A 24102-nucleotide genomic window follows, 5' to 3' on the forward strand; every position below is an offset into this window, starting at 1 on the left:
TGACAGGCCCTTTTGGCCCATGAGCCTGTGCTGCCAAATTACACCCTACAACCCCCGGTACATTTTATTTTGAAGGGTGCGAGGATACTGGACATAGGGAGAACGTACAAACGGTTTACAGCGCAAGATTTGAACCCAGGTCACTGGCTCTGTAACAGTGTTCCGCTGCCCTATCTGTATTGACCAAACAATGGCCAAATCTCACAGCTGATCCTGTCCTCTGTGTGTAACATTGTACTGCTTTGGTTTTGCACCCCCTCCCCTATTAAATCCATGCATCGAATGGGAAATAACCCTGCAAAATCAGCCAGTCACTCTGAGTAATGTAATGGAGGGCAGAGGGAGGTTTTACTTCTGCTCAAGCACAGTGTATTTGTTGGAATCCGAGGAATGTCCAACTACGTGACAATCTCTGCTCCTGAAGTTCTGCCAGTAATTTAGATTTTCCTCTCCGTGAACTAGATTTACTGTGGTTTGGAAAACTGGTTGAGTAAAGGATGATATTTTTTTTTCCCCCTCCCCCATTATAGATTGTGGGTCAGGAGGAGTTCAAGGCACTGGACAACACATTTTTTCAAATAGGTTCACTTCCTGAAAAAAAGAGGGATTATGATAGACAGCTTCAAGCTGAACACAAAGCCAATTTCAGATTTGCTGTGTCACGTGGAAGCTGGAGAAACATTAAATTAACTTTGATTTGAATTTAACATGTTTAATCGCATAATGATGCTGGCACATTGTGTTAGTTCAACTGACTTAAAAATGTTTTGCCGCTGATTTTCGTTTGTACTCAGCATCTGATACCTCTCGTATCGATGTTCAACAATAGTCGGCCAGCGGTGATGGATTCCAGGTGCCCTGATCCCACTTTTCCATGGTCGCAATGTCCCGGTGAAACCTTTCACCGTGTCTGTCACTGACTGCACCAATGCAGAAAATAAATGTTCATTGGCATAGAACCCTACAGCGCAGAAAATAGACCATTTGGCCTTTCCAGTCTGTGCCGACCATCATCTTGCCTGTCCCATTGACCTGCTCCCACTCCACAACCCTCCAGACCCTTCCCATCCATGGGCCAAAAGGGCCTGTCACTGTGCTGTATGCCCGTCTTTAAAAAAAAACTTCAAATTGGTAAGGTTGGGAAAAAAAAGAAATCCGAATTCTGGAAATTTAACATTGTCCGATTTATATCTGCCTGCGCAATGTACCAATTTGCTTCTCATGCATTTCAATACAATTTCCCAATTCTTCCAAAGATGAACACCCAAAGAAACAAAGAATGTGGCTATATGTTCTGATTATTGCTTCATCTTTTTCACTGACAGAAATCATTTGCCTCCCATCGAGCTAAAAAGTAAATCTACTCTTAAGACACACAATCGAGCCTGCATTCACCACATCAGATGGCAGCTCATGCCACACTCCCACCACCCTCTGAGTGAAAAACTTTCCTATAATGTTCCCCCTAAACTTTTCCCCTTAAAACTATGACCTCTCGTATTTATCTCCCCAATCCAAATGGGAAAAACCTACTCACATCCACTCTGTCTATACCTTGATCAAATCTCCCCTCATTCTTCTTTGGTCCAAGGAATAAAGAAACATGATCGTGGTTTTATATGCTTTAAGAAGACTTAAAATATGACAAGAAATCACAAAAATAGGTTATATCTAAAATACAGTAGGTGATAGGAATATTTTGGGTAATTTTCATGATCAGCAGCTCAAAATCCATAAAATACAACCAAAAGTGTTCAAAATCAAAATCTTCGTTGTCCAGTGTATAAGCAAACATTCTGCATTTGTTCTAATGGGCTAAGCACCCACGTACAGAATAACCAAACACAAATTTCCCCATGCTACCTCATCAAGTGACTTTTCCAATTTCCCTGAGACCTGGCTTCCCATTCTTCCTTCATCTGGCAGAAACAGGAACTTTAATTTGCCGGTTGTTTCATTATTCGTGGTCCGAAAGGTTTTTCTAACCTTGCCAACCTCCGCACATTTGTAATTGTGAGCCTAGAATTTCTGCAATTTGACGTTCCACTGAATTTTATCAAAAAGGGGGAGATTCAAACTAGAGGACATGGTTTAAGATTGAAGGGGGAAAATTATAAGGGGAACATGAGGGGAAATTTCTTTACGCAGAGGGTGGTGGGGATGTGGAATGAGCTTCCGGCAGACGTGGTCGAGGCGGGATCATAGGTTACATTTAAGGAAAAACTGGATTGTTACATGGATAGGAGGGGGCTAGAGGGGTATGGACTGTGTGCTGGTCAGTGGGACTAGGAGGGTGGGGATTTGCTACGGCATGGACTAGTAGGGCCGAACTGGCCTGTTCTGTGCTGTAAGTGGTTATATGGTTATATGTGTTCTTGCCTGTTGAGCATGAGTTCTGTGCTTCTGTGCTTCCAGAGGTTTGTCCCATGTTCTCTGCACGTCTGCTGCATATTGATCCCACATGACATGCAACACACATTGCAGGGAGGTGGGAAGCCCTATGAAGTTGGCTAATCACAGGCCTTCTCTGAAGGGGTTAGGCTTCATCATGGGGCTTACATTCTTGTGGTCTGCCGTCAGGGGGTGTGATACACCTGTTGACGTTTAAGCAGGTTCTTCATTTGGAAACTTCTTTAACGTTTTTCTTCCACCTCCCTACTCCCTCCCCCTTCCAATCAGCTCCTTCGACCTGTCCAGCCCCTCCCTTTATCCCTGAATTTGTGTCCAGCAAGTCTCTTGATTCAGATCCGAGGAGTACGACCCATCTCCAATCAAATCTTGGACCACTGATTCTATTTCTGACACTATAACTACCCTCCCCCACGCACGAGGCTCCCAGAGCTAATTCTCTGCTCTTGACTTCCCGAAACTACTCATGTCTCTCCCCTAGATGTCCACCACCAGTCTGACTCTACCTCACCCCTCTGATTCCTCTTTGCACATCTCCCTCTCTCTCTGAGGTCTGCAACCCAATTAACTTTCTTGCCGACTTGCACAATATTGGAGGAAAGAACTTAATGTGTGCAAAGCCTGCCTCCTCCATGCAGACATTCTTCAACTTGCAGCTATGAGCAGCATTAAATGTCGAGCCCCATGTCGCAAATTTTGGGGGAGGCAGAATAATTGCAGGCTGGTTGGCACAACAGATTGTGATCAAGTTTGAATCTTTCCCCTGGTCTCTAAGTTTTGCATTCGCCACAACGAACACATGCTTGTGTTCAGCTTTTATTATTTCTGGCGAGGAAATGCCAAGAATGGGGAACTCTTGCCAAAATTAATGATAGGGATTCGTTATCATTCCTTGCTCCTTGACTGCCAGCCAAAACTAGATTGGGAAATATGGGCTGTCTATTTGCTTCCCACTGCAAGAGCTCAGCAAAGAATGACATTGCCAGTCTAACCATGCACAATGGTTGCAGACTGGCATAAATGGGATAGTGCTGGTTGGTAGGTGAGCCATAGAATAGAAGGCAAGGCAAATACCATAAAACCAATGACCTAATTGGGAGTGAACACGACTTTGGCACCATGAGGGTTAATACCACTTGTAAAAAGTTATGGGTTCAATTACAATTCCAAAAAATTGTTTACATAATCTAATCTCCAGTTTCAGTGTTGTGCCAAGCGCTTGACTGTTTGTTGCCCTTTGTTTGGATGAGATATTAATATGAGGCCTATTAGATTTCATGTCAAAAATCTGGACAATTCTCTCAAAGTCTTGGGCATATTTATCCACACAAAATCACATCATTCGGTGAGAGGATCATTGAGGGTTGTAGAATCTCGTGATATTCATCTTGACTGATAACTGATGCAACAATGACTGTATTGAGTTATCTGTGAAGTGGTTCAGGAGATCAGAGGCATTGGTATAAATACAAACATTTCTCCTTGTTAGTGAAATGCACCAACAAGCAGTCAAGGATCTCTCCAGAACTGCTGGAAAGGGTAGTCAGTGGCTGTAGATGAGGAGGTTCCACCTGGGCGCCCAAGTGAGTGAAGGGCATCTCGGTGGTGATCCTAGGACGCTGGGAATCACTGCTGAACCCTCCGGAGGTGTCGTGGGTCTCTCAGTGAAATACTGAGGAAGGAGGGTGCCCACTTGATAACCCAGAAGATGTCACCACTCACTTGGCCGCCCCGCAGGATCCAGGCAGTAACTCTCAGGAGTACAATGCGGGATATTAACATACATATTTGTAAACGATACTAGACAGCTTGTGGGAAATAGTTCCACTTAAATGAATGACTGGAGGCATGAGACTGCAGATTCTGGAATCTGGAGCAAAAATCGGTCTGCTGGAGGATCTCTGGGGGAAAAAAACTGTTGATGTTTCAGGTCAAAACTCTTCAGAGGACAGTTTGCTATTAGATTAGAATGCAGTAGGATATGTCATGGTATTCCACATATGATGTTCTTTTTCCTGACCCTTGCAGTTACTGGTACGACTTGTTCAGATTCTTTTCCAAATTGAGAGCAAGACTTTGTTTGACTAATTTTGATGATACCTCTTCCAAAAGGGTCTTTATAGAAAACAACTCCTGCAGGATTCTGGTTTGCATTCGGCCTTGCACCATTCACTCTGTTGTTTCTCTCTGTTTTATTCTACGTTAGAAATGCAATATTCTGAAAGAATTTTCATCTTAATTCAAATGTTACCGAAGCAAGTTATCTAACAATTCAATTTTGAATGACTGGGTTCTTTCTGCTGCATTTTGTAGTGGTGATGTAACAAGGGAAAGTTGTTTTAGTTGAATTAAATTTTAGCCTGTGCATACTTCTAATAGCATATTTTTTTAAAATGCAGTACCTCTCCAATTCTCCGAGATCCTCAACAAATCCCAAACCAATCAGAAATTCTCATTTATCCAAAAGATTTTTTTCAGTAATGAACTGACAGGAGACCTCGGGCTCCCCAGCCCAGGAGGGGGGAGGGGGCCTCAGTGGGGAAGTTTTGGTGATCGGCAATTTTTTGGTGAGAATTAAACATTATTTTAATGCTTTAAAAGCCTTCCCTTGTTGTTTGTTGTTGAATAAACTCTGTTACAAGTGATTGGCTGTTGCTATTGGGTCTCGTTTTTTAAAAAAAGAAGCAGGTTCTCCCAAAATTTTTCTTTCTCTTTGGCTTGGCTTCGCGGACGAAGATTTATTGAGGGGTAAATGTCCACGTCAGTTGCAGGCTCGTTTGTGGCTGACAAGTCCGATGCGGGACAGGCAGACACGGTTGCAGTGGTTGCAAGGGAAAATTGGTTGGGTGTTGGGTTTTTCCTCCTTTGTCTTTTGTCAGTGAGGTGGGCTCTGCGGTCTTCTTCAAAGGAGGTTGCTGCCCGCCGAACTGTGAGGCGCCAAGATGCACAGTTTGAGGCGATATCAGCCCACTGGCGGTGGTCAATGTGGCAGGCACCAAGAGATTTCTTTAGGCAATCTTTGTACTCCCAAAATACTTTATCCAAAATAGGCCTGGTCCCGACCATTTTGGATAATCAGAGTTGTGTAGCTGTCGTGCTGATGGTATCTTGACACGAATAACTACTTGGGTATGGACTCGTCACTCACATGTGAGGTGAAAAAAGAATGATGTATCTGCAATTCAGCTGAAGTAATCACTTCAATGCTTTTGCTTTTGTGTTATTTTGAATTGTGCATTTATGCCATGAGCTCTCCACTGGCCACCGTGACAGAGGTGCACCAAAGAAGAGGTACAAGGACTGCCTAAAGAAATCTCTTGGTGCCTGCCACATTGACCACCGCCAGTGGGCTGATATCGCCTCAAACCGTGCATCTTGGCGCCTCACAGTTCGGAGGGCAGCAACCTCCTTTGAAGAAGACCGCAGAGCCCACCTCACTGACTAAAGACAAAGGAGGAAAAACCCAACACCCAACCCCAACCCACCAATTTTCCTTTGCAACCGCTGCAACCGTGTCTGCCTGTCCCGCATCGGACTTGTCAGCCACAAACGAGCCTGCAGCTGACGTGGACTTTACCCCTCCATAAATCTTCACCCGCGAAGCCAAGCCAAAGAAAACTGGGTTAGTGGACCATAGTACAGTATCAATGTCTCCAGGTAAGATCCAGTGTTTCAGATGTGGTTGGCAGTCCATCCATTTGAAATTGATAGAGAGGGAAATAGTGAGACATACCATTGCTCTCCTCGATACCACCAGTTCTTTTACTGTTGACGTGGATGAAACTTTTAATGAGTTTCTGGGTGGATTGGGGAGGATTGCAAGGGTATATTTGTTCAGGCAATTGTAAACTTGTGGAATTTGTGGCCATAGGCAGTTGTGGAGGCCAGGTGTATTTAAGGCAGAGATTGACAGGTTCTTGATTAGCCAGGGCACCAAAGGTTTAAGGGGAGAAGGCTGGGGAGTGGGGCTGAGTGGGAAGATCGATCTGCTCATGAGAGCAGACTCAATGGGCTGAATAGCCTATTTCTGATCCTACTGGGCTTCTGGTCTTGCATCTGCTTCACTGTCCTGTCCACTTCCAGCCCAGCCAAAGCACGAAGCTGGGCCAGGCCAAGGATGGTGTGAGGTGGCCTAATGATGAATTGTGAAGCAGTTTTACTTCATTTGGAAAGATTAGTTTCTAGCTCTTTTACTTGATTCGTGATATTCTAATAGTAGCGGATGCACAACCATGACATCGTTACTGCCAGATAATTAAAGTGTCTAACTTTTTTTGTGTGATACCAATTCTACAGTTCTGACATATTATCCAAGAGGCTGTTGGAAACTTAATTAAAAGTGGAGTCATTTGAATTGTGGTTCAGCATATCATACTTGCAGTAACAATTTGTGAAAGGCCAGTACCTTGACCTTTTGCAGTTCACCAGGATACGAGTGATGCTTCTGTATCATTCTCTAAGAATCGTAAGGCCACTCAAATCTTTTGGCCCTGTGTGTTTTCCTTTTGGGCCTCAATGAGACGGATGCCGATAACTGGCATGAAGGTTCTGAGAAGATGTTTTAAAGAAGTACCTGATGTATAATTCTTTGGCTTTGCCAGATTTGAGTCTTAAACTATTTACCTTATTGTTTCTAGGGGGAACTTGAGAAGCTGAACCAGTCAACAGAGGCTATTAATCGTCAGGAAACTGAGCTGGAGGTAAACTTTATGTGACAAATATTTCAAGGTTATGTATTCAGTATGTTTAAAATGGTTTTTGTTTTACCATATTTGTCTAACTTGTGGGCCTGTGTAATCTTTAAGTTTTTTTTGCAGATGAATTACATAATGTTCTGTTTCCTACTTTAATATTCTGGTCTCATTTTGTAATTGACTGCATTTTTATTTTTTGCGAGCCTTGTATTAGTTTCTTGTTTATTTTTACTGTCACTGACATCATGGATGGACGATTTATAACTTCACTCCCCAATCAGAACTGCAGTGGTGTCGTAATGATTTGTTACTTTAAAGAGGACAAACTAAAATGAGTTCATCTGATCTTATTACAACAGGACCACAAATTTTTTTTCCAAAAGATTTGCTTCCTGGAAAAAAAATAGAGATTATGATGGACACCTTCAAGTTGAGCACCAAGATATTTTCAGATTTGCTGCATCACAAAGGAAGTTGGAGAATCATTAAATGAACTTATATTGAATTGAGCAGGTTTAATCACATAATGTTGCCGACACATTGCATTTGTTCCACCGGCCTAAAAATGTTTTACTGCTGATTTTCTGTTTGTACTCAGCATCTGATGCCTCTCTTGTCGGTGTCCAACAATAGTCGGCCAGCACTGAGAAATTCCAGTTGCCCTGATACCGCTTTTCCACGGTCGCAATGTCCCGGTGAAACCTTTCACCGTGTTCGTCACTGCACCAAGACCAGCAGGGAAGAAGGCCAAGTGCGAATGCAGAAAATGAATTTTCAATGACATGTTGCACTTTGTGGCTTTGTCTGCTTGAAATAGACTTAAAATATGATAGGAAATCACAAAAATAGATTATATTAAAAAATAATGATACGTGAGAGGAAACTTTTAAGGTGATTTTCATGATCAGCAGCCCAAAATCCATAAATTACACCTAAAAATGTTCAGGAAGCAAAATCTTCGTTGTCCAGTAAAGGAATATCAATTGTAAATCTCCCATTTCTAACAATGTGATGTATTATACACAAAGGCATGTTTGAGGCTGTCTTAATCAACCTTGCCTTGTAACATTATGGAAGGGGGGCAGGGTGGACCAAACTGGTTTCCAGGGGATGAATCCCATTTTCCCCATTTCCCAGTGCATCGGACATGTATTATTCCCTTCCCAGGCCCAGCAATTCCCCTTGATTTTCTTTTTGCCCTTCACCTACACTACAGTGAAATTTTCATCAGCTGTTTGACAAGTTGTTATTTTTTTTTGGGGGGAGAGAAATGTGGGAGCAAATAGAAGCTTGGTGGGGAAACCCATGAGGGAACCAGGACAGCATTGAACTTGGATTCCTGAAATTGTGAAGCAAGTCAAGTCGCCTTTATTTATCATTCATCCAGTGCTCGCACGGTCAAGTTGAGATAGCATTTCTCCAGGACTACAGAGCATATTTACATAAATATTAGTTAGAATAGAAGTTAAACACATTAAAAATATTAAGACATATACAGTAATAGTCCACATACGTGATCCACATCTGTTCTGGGAATTCAGGAGCCTGATGGCTTGAGGGAAAAAACTGTTGCCCAATCTGGATGTAAGAGTCCAGGTGCTGCAGTACCTCCTACCAGATGGCAGAAGGGAGAAGAATTTATGTGAGGGGTGTGTGGATCCTTTCACAATGTTTATCGCCTTTCGCCTGCATCGAGTGTTGTAGATGTCCTTCACGGTAGGAAGAGAGCCCCCAGTGATCTTTTCTGCTGATTTCACTATCCTCTGCAGGGTCTTGCAGTCCGAGATGGTACAGATTCCAAATCAGGGGGTGATGCATCCTCTGTAGAATGTAGTGAAGATGGAGGGTGGGAGATGGACTTCCCTCAGCCTTCGTAGGAAGTAGAGGCGCTGCTGGGCTTTCTTGGCCTTGGAGCGGGTGACAAGGGACCAGGTGATATTCTCCACCAGGTGCACTTGATACTCTTGATGACCTCAACGGTTGGGCCCTCAATGGTCAGCAGGCCCTCCTGAAGTCGACAATCATCTCTTTTGTACGTTCAGGTCCAGGTTGCACAAATAGCAGCACAAACTAGGCCATTGCAAAGGAGCTAGTCATTGTTTGGGATAGGAGTCAAACCGCGCTGACCAGTCAACATTCACTTCCTCCATTCACCCTGCAGAGTTGGATGGAAGACCCATGGTGCAGTGGGAATGTCCATTGTGCCAAACCATCTGAAATCTCACATATTCAGGATTCCAGTCCAAATGAATGATGAGCTTACAAATACTTCTCATCTCGCCCTTTTGGGTAAATAAATATGTAACAGCAGACATTATCAAATAAAATACCATATTATGTACAATCACGAGGTGTTTTAAAAAAAAACTAATGTTTCAAGGTTCCTTTCGTTGTCTCATAATAATGCATTAAAATGTAACATGCGTGATGTACTTTAACTGGTGCCGGCTGTAGGGCAGACAGTCGCCATTAGTATTGCCTGGTGCCCCTTACAGCAAGAGAGACAGAGAAGCAAAAGAGAGTCACTGAGTGCCTTCCGCACACTCCTGTTGGATTCATCCGCAACCGGAGCTCTAGATCCAAACCTCGGAAGTGATCAGGAAGCCTTCAGTGCCCTCTTGCCACCCAGCACCTTCTAGAATCCTGGCTCAGATACCTGGTTCCCATGAGGCAGTCTCCAATAGCCCGCAGCGCGTCCCTGCAGCCTGTATGTGGATCCCTCAGCACTGAGCCCCTTGCTGGCCCTTCCCTGCTGGGTCTTCTCCTCAGATTCTCCTTCTCAATGCGAGGCATTTTATCCCAGTTTCTGGTGCCCTGCGCTGGACCACTGCACCCCCAGCATCAGCAACCCCTCGTGGGTTCAACAACCTTTGGCACAAACCTCGCCTTTGCAGGATTTTACTTACAAACACAGTAGGCTTCTTTAACAGGCAGTTTAAAGGCTGTGGGGATCCATTGGCATTAGGACCAGGCAGTTGGACCCTTCTCTCTCTCTGAAACACACCGGTATCAACGCTGCCATTATAGCAGCACCAGCATTTTATTGATTTTTTTTTTAATGATCTGCGCCTGTAATCTAAATAGGTTCGCACATTGCAAGCTGTAGACTGCCAAAACATTTAGAATGCAATATATTTGACTGTAACTGAGAACCTGACTCTAACACTCTGCCGTTCTGGCTGTGGAATTGTTGACCAAAAGCAGACCGCTGGAGGAACTCTGTCCCCGTGGAGGCAGAGGGGTGGCTGACAATGCAGGTCAAAGCTGCATCCGGGGCCCAACCTGAAATGCCAACCCTATGTCTGCCCCAACAGGTGCTGCTTGGCTTTGCTCCAGATTCCAGCAACTGAGGTCCCTTGTCGTAAATGGTGCAGCATATAATGGGGCTTTTGACCCACACTAACCTTGTGCTCCACCTGCACTAATCCCATCTGCCTTCAGTAGGACAGTGTCCTTCTTTGCCTTGCCTGTTCAAGTACCTGTTGACGTGCCTCCTGAGCACTGTGATTGTATCTGATTCCACCATGTCCTCTGGCAGTGAGATCAACCACTGTCTGTTATGAGCCGGAGGACCTGAAAACCTAGCAGCAATAGATATTCACCAAGACAAATGGTTACTTAAACAAAAGTTGCTTTTAATGATCTTTAAACATGAAAACAGAATCGCACTTTAACATCACTATTGACTTACTTAACCCCCTTCTAATTTTAAGCGCACATGTATGTAATGTGTGTGTAAGTTCAGAAAAGTCCTTTGGATCACAGTCCAATCTCACTTCTCATTCCTTCAAATTCACTGGTTGCAGGCAATTCTTATTCTGTGCACAGAATTTAACATTTATAAAGTTCACTAGGCTTTGGTGCTTGAAAGTTAAATTGTTATTGTTCAGGAAGGTTCTTGTCGGTTTTTAGAGATTTGTTGTTCCAGGACACCCACAACTGATGTACTTCTATCAGCCACTTCAGTGTCTTGCTGACAAAACTTGCCTCTTCAGGGTTCTCCAGATGATAACTTCTTTCTTTCCGGTCACCACCGAGTTCCTTTTTGTTTCCCTTATTCCAAGTGAAACATTAGACAGCCAGTCCTCTCCTCTTGCATGAACCAGAAGGGTTTTGACCAGGCTGTCTTCCAAATGGGGCTTTTCATAAGTTTGCCAGCTTGTCCTGATTCCAGTCCCAGTTTCTGTTGCTGGCTCTTGCTCGCTCTCGCGCTCGCTCTCACTCTCACTCTCGCTCTCACTCTCAGAAAGTCTGTTTCACTCTCTCTACTTGCAAAACCACATGACCCTCTTATATCAACAAGTTCTTTTCCAGACAGTCTGTGGCTCCAATAAGATCTTTTGCCTTTTGTGAACAACAATCCATTAGTGAAGTCTCGGGCACTCTCCAAAGCTCTTGCAAAGGCTGTGAGGCTGATATGTCTAGCATTAACAGAACTCCAGTATTTCAAATAAGATCTGTTTAAAATTTTTGTATGTGACCTACACTAACAAACCTTTCCCCAATTTATCTCCCAAAAACATATCTATATACTCTATCACACTGTGTAAAGAAAAAAATTGTTCGTCCAGTCCTCTTCAATACTCTCATTTCCAACCTTCAAACTCTGGCATATTGTTTCTGATGCATGGGAGAAAGATTTTAATGATCTACTTTGCCTCTCATAAACTCCTGCCCTCTGGGGAAAACAAGTCTATCTATCTATCTTTTTCTCCATAACCAAAGTTGTGCAATCCATGCAACATCCAAGCCTGTCTGATGGCCACATCTGCACTAGCTGCACGTCCTTGGGGACCATGTTAAAGAGGTGGAGCTGCAGCTTCATGAACTATGTCTCATTGGGGAGAGTGAGGAAGTGATAAATTGAAGCCACAGTGAGTATGAAGAGAGCACCTCAGTGGCCATTCCCCTCAGCGACCAGTTTATTGTTCTGGATTGGGGAGGAGCGACCTGACAGAGGACCACATCTCTGGTACTGATTACGGCTCTGTAGAGGAGAGAGTGAAGAGGTGTGCAATAGTGATAGGACATTTCATTGAGGAGAACAGACAGGAGATTAATGCACCCAGATGGTGTGTTGACTCCTGGTGCCAGATGTGGGATGTCTCAAATTGAGCCGAGAATATTCTGAGGGGAGAGTGTGAAGAGCCAGAAGCCTTCATGCATATTGGTACTATTGACATGGGTAAGATAAATCAGGAGGTCCTGGAGAGGAAGCTGAGAGGTGGGACCTCCAGAGTGGTAAACTCCAGATTACTGCCTATGCTATGTTCTAGTGAGGGCAAAAATAGTGAGATCAGATAAATGTGTAGCTGAGAGACTGTTTCAGGCCTTCAGATTCTTGGATCACTGGGGGAAGGTACAAAAAGGATGGGTTGCACCTGAACTTCGAGGGGACCAATATTCTGGTGGGCAGGTTCAATACAGCTCTTCAGGAGGGTTTATATTAATTTGGCAGGGGAATGGGAGCCAGGGTGCTCGGGAAACGAGAGTAAAATGAAATCGGGTGCAGCAAGGATAACAGGCAAGCGACGAGATAAAATGATAGTCGGAGGGATGACAGACACAGGGTACATTCAAAAACTGGTCTCAAGATGTTGTACACAAATTCCCGCAGCATTAGAAACAGGGTGGATGATGCTGTGCCCATTACCTAGTTGTGGCTAACGGATGGGTGTCATTGGAAGCTGAATGTCCAAGGATACACGGTGTATTGGAAGGATTACGGAGGGAGAGGGGGTGCTGTGGCTCTGCTGGAAAAGGGACATGAGATCAGAAGAGGTCAAATCCTTATGTGTTGAGTTAAGGAGTGGTAAAGGTAAAGGGACCCTAATGGCAGTTATATACTGGCCTCCAAACAGCAGCCAGGATGTGGATACAGAATACAGCAGGCAATGAATAAGGCACATCAGAGGGACAGCATTACAATAATCATGGGGGATTTTAACATGAGAGGAGATCGGGGAAAGTCAGGTCGGTTCGGGATCTCCAGAGAGAGAGTTTGTGGAATGTGTACGGGATGGTTTCTTGGAACAGCTTGTTCATGAACCCACCAGGGGATCAGCGTTCTGGATTGGGTGCTGAGTAATGTACCAGAGGGGATTAGAGAGGTTGAGGTAAAGGATCCCTTAGGAGGCCGCGATCACAATATGGTTGAGTTCGCTGTGAAATTTGAAAAGGAGAGGCTAAAGTCTGACGTGTTGGTATTTCAGTGGAGTAAAGGAAAATACAGCCTCATGAGACAGGACCTGGCCTGAGACGAATGGGAGAAACACACTAATGGTGAAGGCTGGAGTTTCTGCGAGAAATTAGGAAAGTGCAGGACAGGCAGAGACCACAAGGAAAGAAAGTGGTAGATGGGGAAAATGAGACAATTGTGGCCGACGAGGGAAATGAAAGTCAGAGTAAAAGGAAAATAGAGGACAGACAAGGAAGGGAAAATTAGTGGGAAGAGAGAGGACAGGGAAACATTTTCAAACTTGGAGAAGGCAACTAAGAAGGTGGTCATGAAGGAATGGATGAATTATGAAAGGAGGTTCGCAAGTTGTATCACAGAGGCTATTAAAAATATAAAAGGTAAAAGTGACCAATGTAGACACCAATAGAAAGTGACACTGGAGAAATTGTAATGGGAGACAAGGAGAGGGCAGGGGAACTGAATGAATATCTTGGATCAGTCTTCACTGTGGAAGACATTAGGAACAAACTGGACTCTCATGGCCCTCTCGGAAGTGAAATGAGTGCAATCCAGATCACGAGAAAGAAGGTACTTGGGAAGCTATATGGTCTAAGGGTAGATAAGTCTCCCGGACCAGATGGAATGCACCCTTGGGTTCTGAAGGAGGGAGCTGTAGAGATTGTAGAGCCATTGGTAATGATCTTCCCAGAATTGATGGAGTTTGGCGTGGTTCTGGTGGACTGGAGGATCACGAAAGTCCCTCTGCTGTTTAAGAAGGGAACGAGGCAGCAGAAAGGAAACTATAGATCTATGAGCCTGACATTGGTGGGTTGGGAAGCTGTTACAATGGATTGTCAAGGAGGAGATTATGGAATACCTGGAGGTGCATGAAAAGATGGACCCAAATCACCATGGTTTCCTGAAGGAAAATCATGCCTGACAAACCTATTGCAATTTTTTAAAGTTTCTGGACTTTCAAAAGGCCTTCGACAAGGTGCCACATATGTCGTTGCTCAACAAGATGAGACCATGGAATTTCAGAAAGGATACAGGCAAGGGTGGAGCATTGGCTGATTGGGCAGGAAACAGAGTAGGAGAAAAGGAATCCTATTCTGGTTGGCTACCAGTGGTGTTACACAGTATTGGGGCTGCTTCTATTTATGTTTATCTAAATGACTTAGATTATGGAATAGATGGCTTTATGTCTAAATTTGTAGTTGATACCAAAATAGATGGTAGGGGATGTGGTGCTGAGGATACGGATAGGCTGCAGAGAGACTTGGCTAGATGAGGAGAACGGGTAAAGAGGTGGCAAATGAAATACATTGTTGGAAAGTGGACGGTCAAGCATTTTTGTAGAAGAAACAGGTGGATAGACTATTATTTAGATGGGGAGAAAATTCAAAATTCCAAGATGCAAAGGGAGTCCTCGTGCAGGATTCCCCAAAGGTTGACCTCTGAAGAAGGTGAAGGCAATGTTGGCATTAATTTTTGGCGGGATAGCCTATATCGGCAAATGCTCTGCCCAACTTGCCAACTGATTTATGTCCTATTTTCATTTTGATATCCACAATACTATCAATTTTCATGTCATCTAAGAGCCTTTAACACAGATTGTTAGTTACTTGGCCCTCTGGGTGACTACCACTGAATGTGAGGAACTCAGAAGATGATCTAGAGCAATGTTTTTTAAACTTTTTCTTAGGTGCTCTGTAATTAGCTCTGGGATGTGGGTGGAAAGACAAAGTTTTAACACCACTGTTTCAATTGTACCTCATTGACTCATTATGTGCACGGTTTCAGAACTCCAAAGGAAATGGGCCAGTGACCATTTTTCTCAAGCAAAATATTTCAGTCACAATTGGGTCTCGAGCAGTGATTCTCAACCTTCCCACCTACATCCCACCTTAAACAATCCCTTACTAATCACAGAGCACTGATGGCATGGGAATTGCTTAAAGTGGGATGTGAGTGGAAAGAAAAAGGTTGAAAATCACTGGTCTAGAGCAACAAATCAAAAATTTTATAAGTAGATCTATTTTGGAAAGTCCCCCCCCCCCCCCCCCCCACAGGATCTTTAACCTGGATTGTCAAGCACTGCTCCATTTGCTCTGAACCATCAGTTTGGTCAGTTTCTGCGTCCTGCAAACGTTTGACCCAAAAGCAAAACCCAGATAACCTCTTGTTCCTCTGTAACTGAAGGAAATAAAAAACGAGCTGCACTAAATTAAGAGCTATTTTGGGAAGGCCTTTTCATGGGAATCAAGAGCCTAATTAGGACAAGACTTTGAAGGTTAGTCATTTAAAGTTACAGAGGAAATGCACTTCAGAAGACGTGCTATTCAATGAACAAGGACATTAAAAATTCTGGTCATCTGAGTCGTGTGCATTCGGGATTACTTCCCTACCAAACTGGCAATACCAGGTGAAATCCGGATTATTTAAAATTATTTCACTGACGTACAGAGGTAGAAGGTTAATTGGACACATGGGTGAATTTGGATGACATGGGCTCATGGTTCAGAAGGAGTTGTGACCATGCTCTAAATTAAAAAAAAAATTACACCACCTTTATTCTACAAATCTATAAGAATGACAAGATGTGTCAAAAACAAGATTTAAGGGGGGTGTGGCAAGATGGCGTAGAAGGAAAATGTGTGTTCCGCCTCTCCCCACCTGGATCATTAAATACCTGTTTTTTTTAATAGTATGAAACTGATTAAAATAAGATTTACAGTTATTTAAATAACAGTGCTTTATGATGGGATCTAATTTGAAAAAGTTTAAACCTCGGCTTCAGAAAAAATTACCATATAAAAGTGTGGAAGAATTGAGGCCTACCTGCATAGCTGAATCCACGGAGTCGGTGTTGGGAGTCTCCAAGCCTCAGAGGACTCCAGCCCATTCGAGTTTGACTCTGGTGCCGATTCTGCATCCGCAAGATGGTGCTGGTACATTGGTGAGTTCGACCGTTGCCAACCTGTGTTCAGGTGAAGCCTTGCACGTGGGTGGCAGGGCCGTTAAGGGGACCCGCGAGCCCGTGACCTCGCTGGGCAGCCCGGTGGGGTGCAGGGTAGCATCGGAAGACACCTCTGCGCGTCCGACAGCCTTGCCTGGCCTGCGTGTGGCATCGCTGGCTCATGAGCTGTTGGAAAATATCGGCGCGGTTGGAGATCCTGAACGCCGGCTTCCCAAAGAGGTCGGGGTGCCGGCGCCGGGTGTCCAGACCTGCAGCTGTTCAGTCAAAGGACCTGTGATGACTGACGAAGAAGAGGAACTTACCTTATTGGAATACATCCAGGAGGAGGAGCTTGTAGTTACAGAAGGTGAATTTCAAAAAGTGGAAGTGGAATCTGGACTGGATTCAGAGTTCACTGTTTTGGAAGGGATTGCTGGTCAAATACAGCCAATGCATAATATGTCAAAACAAATATCAACTCAAATGACTCAAGGATTTATGGAGATGAAAATAAAAATGAATACTTTGTGTGATGAAATGTCAACTGTGAAACAGAAAATGACTGTAGTTAAAAGTGATATTAATAAATGTATAAAATCAGTAGACACTGTGAAAGATAATTTTAAGAAAATTGCAACAGCTTTCTCTGAGTGTCAAACTCGGGTAGAACGTAATAGAGAAAAAATGGAAAAAGTGGAAGGTTCTTTTGAAGATTGGGGGATTTAGAAAAGAGATTTAATGAAGAAGATTGATTCATTGGAAGATCAAAGTTGGAGGAATAATGTGAAAATAGTTGGTCTTCCCTATAAAATTTTTTAAGCACTGGATCCCAGAGGTTCTGGGTAAAGAGTTTTTCCCTGAAGGTTTGGAATTGGATAGGGTTCATAGAGCTCTGAGAAGAAGACCACTTACAGGACAAACACCGAGAGCAGTCTTGATTCATTGTTTAAAATATCAAGATAGTGAAATGATTTTACGTATGGCAGTGCAGAACTCAAGACAGAATTGATCTCCATTAATGGTTCAACATAATGGGGTGTTCTTTTATGCTGATTTGAGTTGAGAGGTTATTAGAAGACCACGAGAATTTAATGAGGCTAAAGACGTTTTGTGGCAAAAAGGTTACAAGTTTGCTTTTCATTATCCTACAATTTTGAAGGTTTTCTATGGAAATTTTCAATCTTAATTTTTTGAGAATGATCATGATGCCAATTCTTTGCCGGAATTGTGAAGAAATGGATCTTCTCTTCCGTTATCTCCTAAGAGGAGTGGAAATGGAAATGGACATGGGAATGGAAAGAAAGAAGAGATGGCACAAAGTCTTCTTGATGTTGAAGATCCGGAGTAGTTGTTGGGCTTGGAATCATTGGGTTAAATATATTGGACTATGTTCAATTGTGTTTGATTAAATAATTAATATGTATCTGGGAGGGGGTGGATGACACTGAAAACTTTGACAGTCATCTGCCACTAGTGGGTTTACCACACCCAGTTTTTTAGGGTATTACTACCTTTGGGTGGTTTTTTTTGTTGTTGTTTTGTCTTTTTTTTTCTTGAGGATTTTTTTCTTTTTTGGAAGAATTGTAGAGGGGAGCATTATTTTATAGTGTGTAACTATATTAGTAGTTTAAAAAAAATGTCTCAATTGAATTTTGCAACTTTTAATGTGCAGGGATTAAATAATCCAATTAAGAGAAAGAGAATATTGGCTTATATATATAAAAAATGAAAATTGATATTTTTTTTACAAGAAACACATTTGACTGAGAAAGAATATTTGAAATTGAAAAGGGATTGGGTTGGTGATGTTTTCTCTTCTTTTAATTCTAAGGCAAGAGGAGTAGCGATTTTGATTCATAAAAAATTACCCTTTGAATTGGAATCTTCAGAGGGGTATGCTGGCAGAGTATTAAGAGTGAATTGTAAAATTTTTGCTGAATCGTGGACTTTGTTGAATCTTTATTCCCCTAATATAGATGATGATCAGTTTATTTCAGAAGCTTTTTTTATTGTTAACTCAAGCTAATGAAAATGTTTTAGTTTGCGGAGATTTGAACTGTGTTCTCGACCCGTTATTGGATAGAAATCCAAAAAGTATAAGGAAATCAAAGATGGCAACACAAATTAATGCGTTAATGAAAGATTTAAATTTGGTGGATATTTGGAGAAAAGTTAACACTACAGAGAATGATTTTTCTTTTTATTCTTTGAGACATGATTCATTTTCTAGAATTGATTTATTTTTGGTATCAGCACATTTACAAGGTAGAGTATTACAAGCTGAATATAAAAGTAGAATTGTATCTTATCACTCATTATTACATTTTTCTTGCAAAAGTTCGGAGGTAGTACGTCCATCATTAAGATGGAGGTTTAATGTAATGCTATTGAAGAAACCAGAGTTTGTTACTTTTGTTAAAGAGCAGATTTCTTTATTTTTGACTGAAAATGTTAATTTTGTGGATAGTCATTTTGTAATATGGGATGCTTTAAAAGCTTATTTGATGGAGCAGATGATTAGTTATTCTATGAAAGTTAAGAAACCATATACGGCAGAATGTTTTGAGTTAGAAAATAAGATTGCTGAGTTAGAGAAGGATTTTCAGAAAGGGGTAACAGAAGCTAAAAAAAAAGTTGCATTAGAGAGGTTGAAATTGAATTATAATACTTCACAAACTTATCAGTTTGAAAGCTTAATTAATCGATCTAAGCAATGTTATTATGAGTTGGGGGTAAGGGCTCATAAGGTACTTGCTTGGCAATTGAAAGCTGAACAGGTGTCTCAGACCATTAATGCTGTTAAGAAGAATTCAATAATAATTATAAGCCTCAGGAAAATTAATGACCAGTTTTATTCATTATATCAAAAATATACTTCTGAGGGGAAACATGAAAATGGTTCTCTTGATTCTTATTTATCTAAATTAAAGTTACCGGTATTAGATGGAATTGATGTTCAGGAATTGGAATATCCCTTTACGGATTTTAAAATTAAAGAAGCTATTCAGGAAATGCCTAATGGAAAGTCCCCAGGGGATGATGGACTTCCTGTGGAATTTTATAGACTTGTTTATGATGATTTTTCTAATGAATTTGGAGAGGTGTTGAATCAAGTTACTGAAGATCAGAAGCTACCAGAGTCATGTTCTAGTGCTTTAATAACTGTCGTTCCAAAAAAAGATAGAGATCTATTAAAGGTGTCTTCATATAGACCTATTTATTTATTAATTAAATGTGGATTATAAAATTATAGCAAAAGTATTAGTTAATAGACTTGCTAAATATTTGCTTAAATTAGTACATATTGATTAAACAGGTTTTATTAAGAATAGAAATGCATCAGACAATATATTTCAATTAATTACTTTGGTCAATGCATATCGAAAGCAACCTAACCATCCTATGATGATTGCATTAGATGCAGAAAAAGCTTTTGATAGGGTTGAGTGGGATTTTTTATTTAAAGTGTTAGAGAAATTTAAATTCAGCCCTTTTTTTTATTGGTTGGGTTAAGGCTTTATATACAAACCCAATTATTAGGGTGGTGACAAGTGGACAGATTTCTTTACCATTTAAATTGACTCATTCAACTCGACAGGGCAGCCCATTGTCACCAGCCTTATTTGCATTCATTATAGAACCGTTAGCTCAGGCTATTAGACAAAATGTACCTATATTAAGATGGATTAAAGCAGATTTGATTAAGTGAAAAGATCTTCCATTAACTTTGATTGGTCGGGTTAATTGCATTAAAATGAATATTTTTCCTTGAATTCAATATTTATTCTAGTCACTACCTTGTTTACTTTCTAAAGTTTTTTTTTCAAGATCTGAATAAACCTGTGCAAGAGTTTTTTATGGAAAGGTAGATTAGCTCGAATGGCGTTGCATAGACTTACATGGAAGTATACATTGGGCAGATTGCAACTACCACATTTTCAAAATTATTATGAAGCGGCCCAGTTGAAGTTCATTAGTAGATTGATTGATTTAGATCAGCCTCTTAGCTGGGCTAAAATGGAGATGGCGCTTATTGCTTGTGTTGAAATACATTAATTTATATTTCGTTGGAATTCAAATTTGTTACAGCAATATGACATACCGATATTGGAACATTTATTAAAGATTTGGTTAAAAAAAATTGGGTGTAGGGTCGAAAGATAAATTGTCTATTTTAACTCCAATGTACAATAATCAGCTTATTCCTTTTTCAATGTTTAACAATCATTTAAAGATTTGGAATTCTAAGGGTATAAAGACAATACAAGATTGTTTTGTAGAGGGGCAATTTCTTTCTTTTAATCAATTGAGAGAAAGATTTGATATACCTGTAAATTCTTTGTTTGTGTATTATCAACTTAGGGCTTTGATAAAAGATAATTATGGTAGAGAGATGATTTTACCTACTTTGTCGAGATTTGAATCTTTGATTTCCTCTATACCGAAAAAGGGTTATATTTCAGTTATGCATAATTTGTTACAAGATAGTATAGATAAACCAGATTTGGAGATATCTAAACTTAAATGGGAGAGTGATTTAGTATTTATTTTTCCTGAAGAAGATTGGGCAAGTATGTGTCAACACAATGTAATTAAATTGACTAATGTTCAATAAGGAATGGTTAATTATAATTTTTTACATCAATTACATTTGACCCCGGCAAAGTTTTAAAAAAAAATGGGTTTAGTAATTCGGATTCTTGTTTTAGATGTGGTTCATGTATTCAAATATTTTTGCATGCTGTATGGAATTGTTTTAAAGTTCAATCATTTTGGCAAGGAATTAAAGTAGTTTTGGAGAAATTGTATAATTTTATGCTACCGTTCGATCCAACGATTTTCTTGATGGGAAATTTATATTCGTTAAGAGGAATAGGATTGGATAAAATTCAAATTGCTTTTGTACGTTTGGTATTATCAGTAGCGCGTAAATGTGTTGCTAGTACCTGGAAAGATGTTACTGAAATTAATATAGCTTGTTGGCATAATGAATTTAAAGTATCTGTTATTATGGAAAAAATTACTTAAACTTTACATGTATAAAATTAAAAAAAAATTTTTGCTCCCCTTAAGGGAGTTGGCTGTAAGAGTGGGAGGAGGGGATGGGTATTAATGAAAAAATTTCTTTGACTCTTTTTATATTGTATGTTATGTTTCTGTTATCTTTTAAATAAAGTTTGGGGAAAAAAAACAAGATTTAAAAATAATACTAATCTGGGCTTGGAATTAAAACTCCTCCTTCATTGGCTTCCTTAAGAATTTAAGGTCAAAAGTGCCGAGAGAAGCCCATATTAAATGAGCTGCCATCTCCAAACTATCAAATAGGAGCTCTCAGGCATACGCGAAAGTGGAGCAGAGCTCTTCGTCAAATCTGGGTCGATGTTCAATTTCACAGGTTCACTCTGCTGTTTCATGGGTGAACGAGGCTTTCTCTTTTTTTCCTGTACTCTTTCTGGTGTCATATGCAGTGAAACCCATGATATCCGGCACCTATGGGGATTGGTAGGTGCCGGTAAAGCAGACTTTCTGATAGCTTGAGATCGTGTGTTGTGTGACTGCCAAATTAATTTTGAATTCCAATTTTTCTTATTTATTTTCTGCAATTTCTTTGCTGGTTGCTTGAGGCTGCCAGTTGCGTGAATTCTGGATAACAGGGTTTTTACTGTACAGTGTCTGTTTGTTTTCTCTTTCTATAAAGCTCTTCTTGCTTAATTCTACTTAATTTTTCTGTGAATCATACTGAATGAGCTTGCCCTTGGATAATCATTATCTTCCTCCTTTTGACCCCCCTCCCCCTAGGGCTTGTTGCTCTTCGACCCATCCCCCCTGGTTTCTTGCTCTCTGAGACCCCCATTCATCTGACTTCACTACACTCTTTTACTCCATGAGGCCTTCTTTCTATCTCCAGAGACCAGCCCTTGTTCACGAACCCTTCTTGCCTTTGCCATTTCTCCTGGTCACTTTGGCTCTCATTGTGGCAAATTCGTATAAAGCTGTCTCGAATTTCTTTATGGGTCTGCTCTCCATACACATGGCTCTTCATCTTCCAGCTTGCTTCTGTGGTTCACAGAGGGGGAAAAAATTAATTTATCAAAGCACATTCGAACTTTCAACTCTGGTCTTTGACCTTATCTGTGGCATTTCTGCAGATCTGTTACATTCACACCCACACCTGATATCCTGGTGCTCTCTAAAATCTTTAATTTCTCTCACCCTAGCTATTCTCCCATTAAGACCAGCCCCTTCACTTCCAAATCCAAAGTACAAGTGATTCAATATCATGGGTGATCTCCAGAGCAGTGGATCAGCGCAGAACACCAGAAATGGGGAAAGCACCCACCTCTGAGTAGGAGAAGCGTGGGATATGGCCGGAGGGAACATAACCACTGCAGCCGACTAGCGATGGACTCGGCTGTTGAAGGAGCACACAGGGCGCGGGCAGCTGGAGACTGGCTCATGGGCTATCAGAATGGGATTTGAGATGGTCCTGAGGGCAAGAAGAAAGTCTCCCAAAGGGACTTGGGGGCTGAAGGCTCATTGATTGTATCACAGGTTTGGGCCTTGGAGCTTGGGCTAGAATGGTTTGAATAGGAATCTGTGCAGCTGGAGGTGAAGCTATAGACACTCAGTCGCTCTGAAGGGGCTCTTTTCCTTCTTCTTCTCCTATTCTTAGGTGTATTGGGCACTGCTCATGATGACTCTTTGCCTGTGGCAGTCAAAAGTTGAAGTATATCATTTAAATTTAGGTGTACAGCACGGTAACAGGCCATTTCAACCCATGGGCTATGCCGCCCAATTTGCACCCCATTAATCTGCAACCCTGGTACGTTTTGAACGGTGGGAGGAAGCCAGAGCCCTCTGGGGAAAACCCATGCAGACACGGGGAGAACGTACAAGCACCTGACAGACAGCCACCAAAAGGCGGTATGGTTAGCATTTGTGATCGCCCTGTCTGAGATGTCTTGTTCTACACATCCCTATGTGACAGAGCGCTGGATCTGCAATTCTGACTGTTTTCCCCTCCAACCACCGGTGCTCCTTACACTGTCCAGTATTTCCAGCTTCTGCTTTTAGCCATCCACCATCCCACTTTAAGAGCATCGCCACCCTGACCCAATTCAACCGATACATGCCTTCATTTTACACTAAATGGGATTACTCTTAAATGCTCCCGAGTTGGATTTTTTTTTGAAAATGGTGAATGATTGAGTGGGGTTAATATGCAAAGGAGCCTCATGTGCTTAGACTCAAGTCATTGAAAGCTGGTGATCACTGGGACCACATGCTCATTAATTAGCACTGAACATAAATGTTTTCAAAAGGTTTACTTCCTGCGGGGGGGGGGGGGGAATATCATTGATTATTATTGACAACTTCAAGATGAAGACAAAGATAATTTCAGATTTCCTGTGTCATGTAGGAAGTTGGAGAAACATTAAATGGACTTTACCATGTTTGATAGCATAACAATGTTGACTCTTCGTGTTAGTTCCACTGATCTGAAAATATTTTGCCGCTGATTTTTCATTTATATCTGATGCCTCGCGTGTTAACATCCAGCGTTGATGGATTCCAGTTGTCCTGAAACTGCTTTTTCATGGTCGCAATGTCCTGGTGAAACCTTTCACTGTGTCTGTCGCTGACTGCGCCAAGACCAGCAGGGAAGACGTCCAAGTGCGAATGCAGAAAATAAATTTTCAATGACATGTTGCACATCATGGTTTTGTCTGCTTGAAGTAGACAGTACATCACAAAAATATGACAGTACATCACAAAAATACTTTATATTTTAAAAAAAAAGTATTATTGGAACCTTAACTTTCATGACCCATAACTGCTTTGCCATTCAGTGCCATATCCCG

At 41.5% G+C, this 24102-nt stretch overlaps 1 protein-coding gene across 1 annotated transcript in view; it reads left to right on the top strand.

Moving 5' to 3' along the window:
• LOC138747458 (SH3 domain-binding protein 5-like) overlaps positions 1-24102 on the top strand; it is a 93088-nt gene that overhangs the window by 22605 nt on the left and 46381 nt on the right. The window contains exon 2 of the mRNA XM_069906701.1: positions 7047-7109. Within this exon, the coding sequence (XP_069762802.1) occupies positions 7047-7109 (63 nt within the window). The remainder of the gene's footprint in view (positions 1-7046; positions 7110-24102) is intronic.

This window comes from Narcine bancroftii, chromosome 1 (genome assembly GCF_036971445.1).
Source record: "Narcine bancroftii isolate sNarBan1 chromosome 1, sNarBan1.hap1, whole genome shotgun sequence".
Lineage (NCBI taxonomy): Eukaryota > Metazoa > Chordata > Chondrichthyes > Torpediniformes > Narcinidae > Narcine > Narcine bancroftii.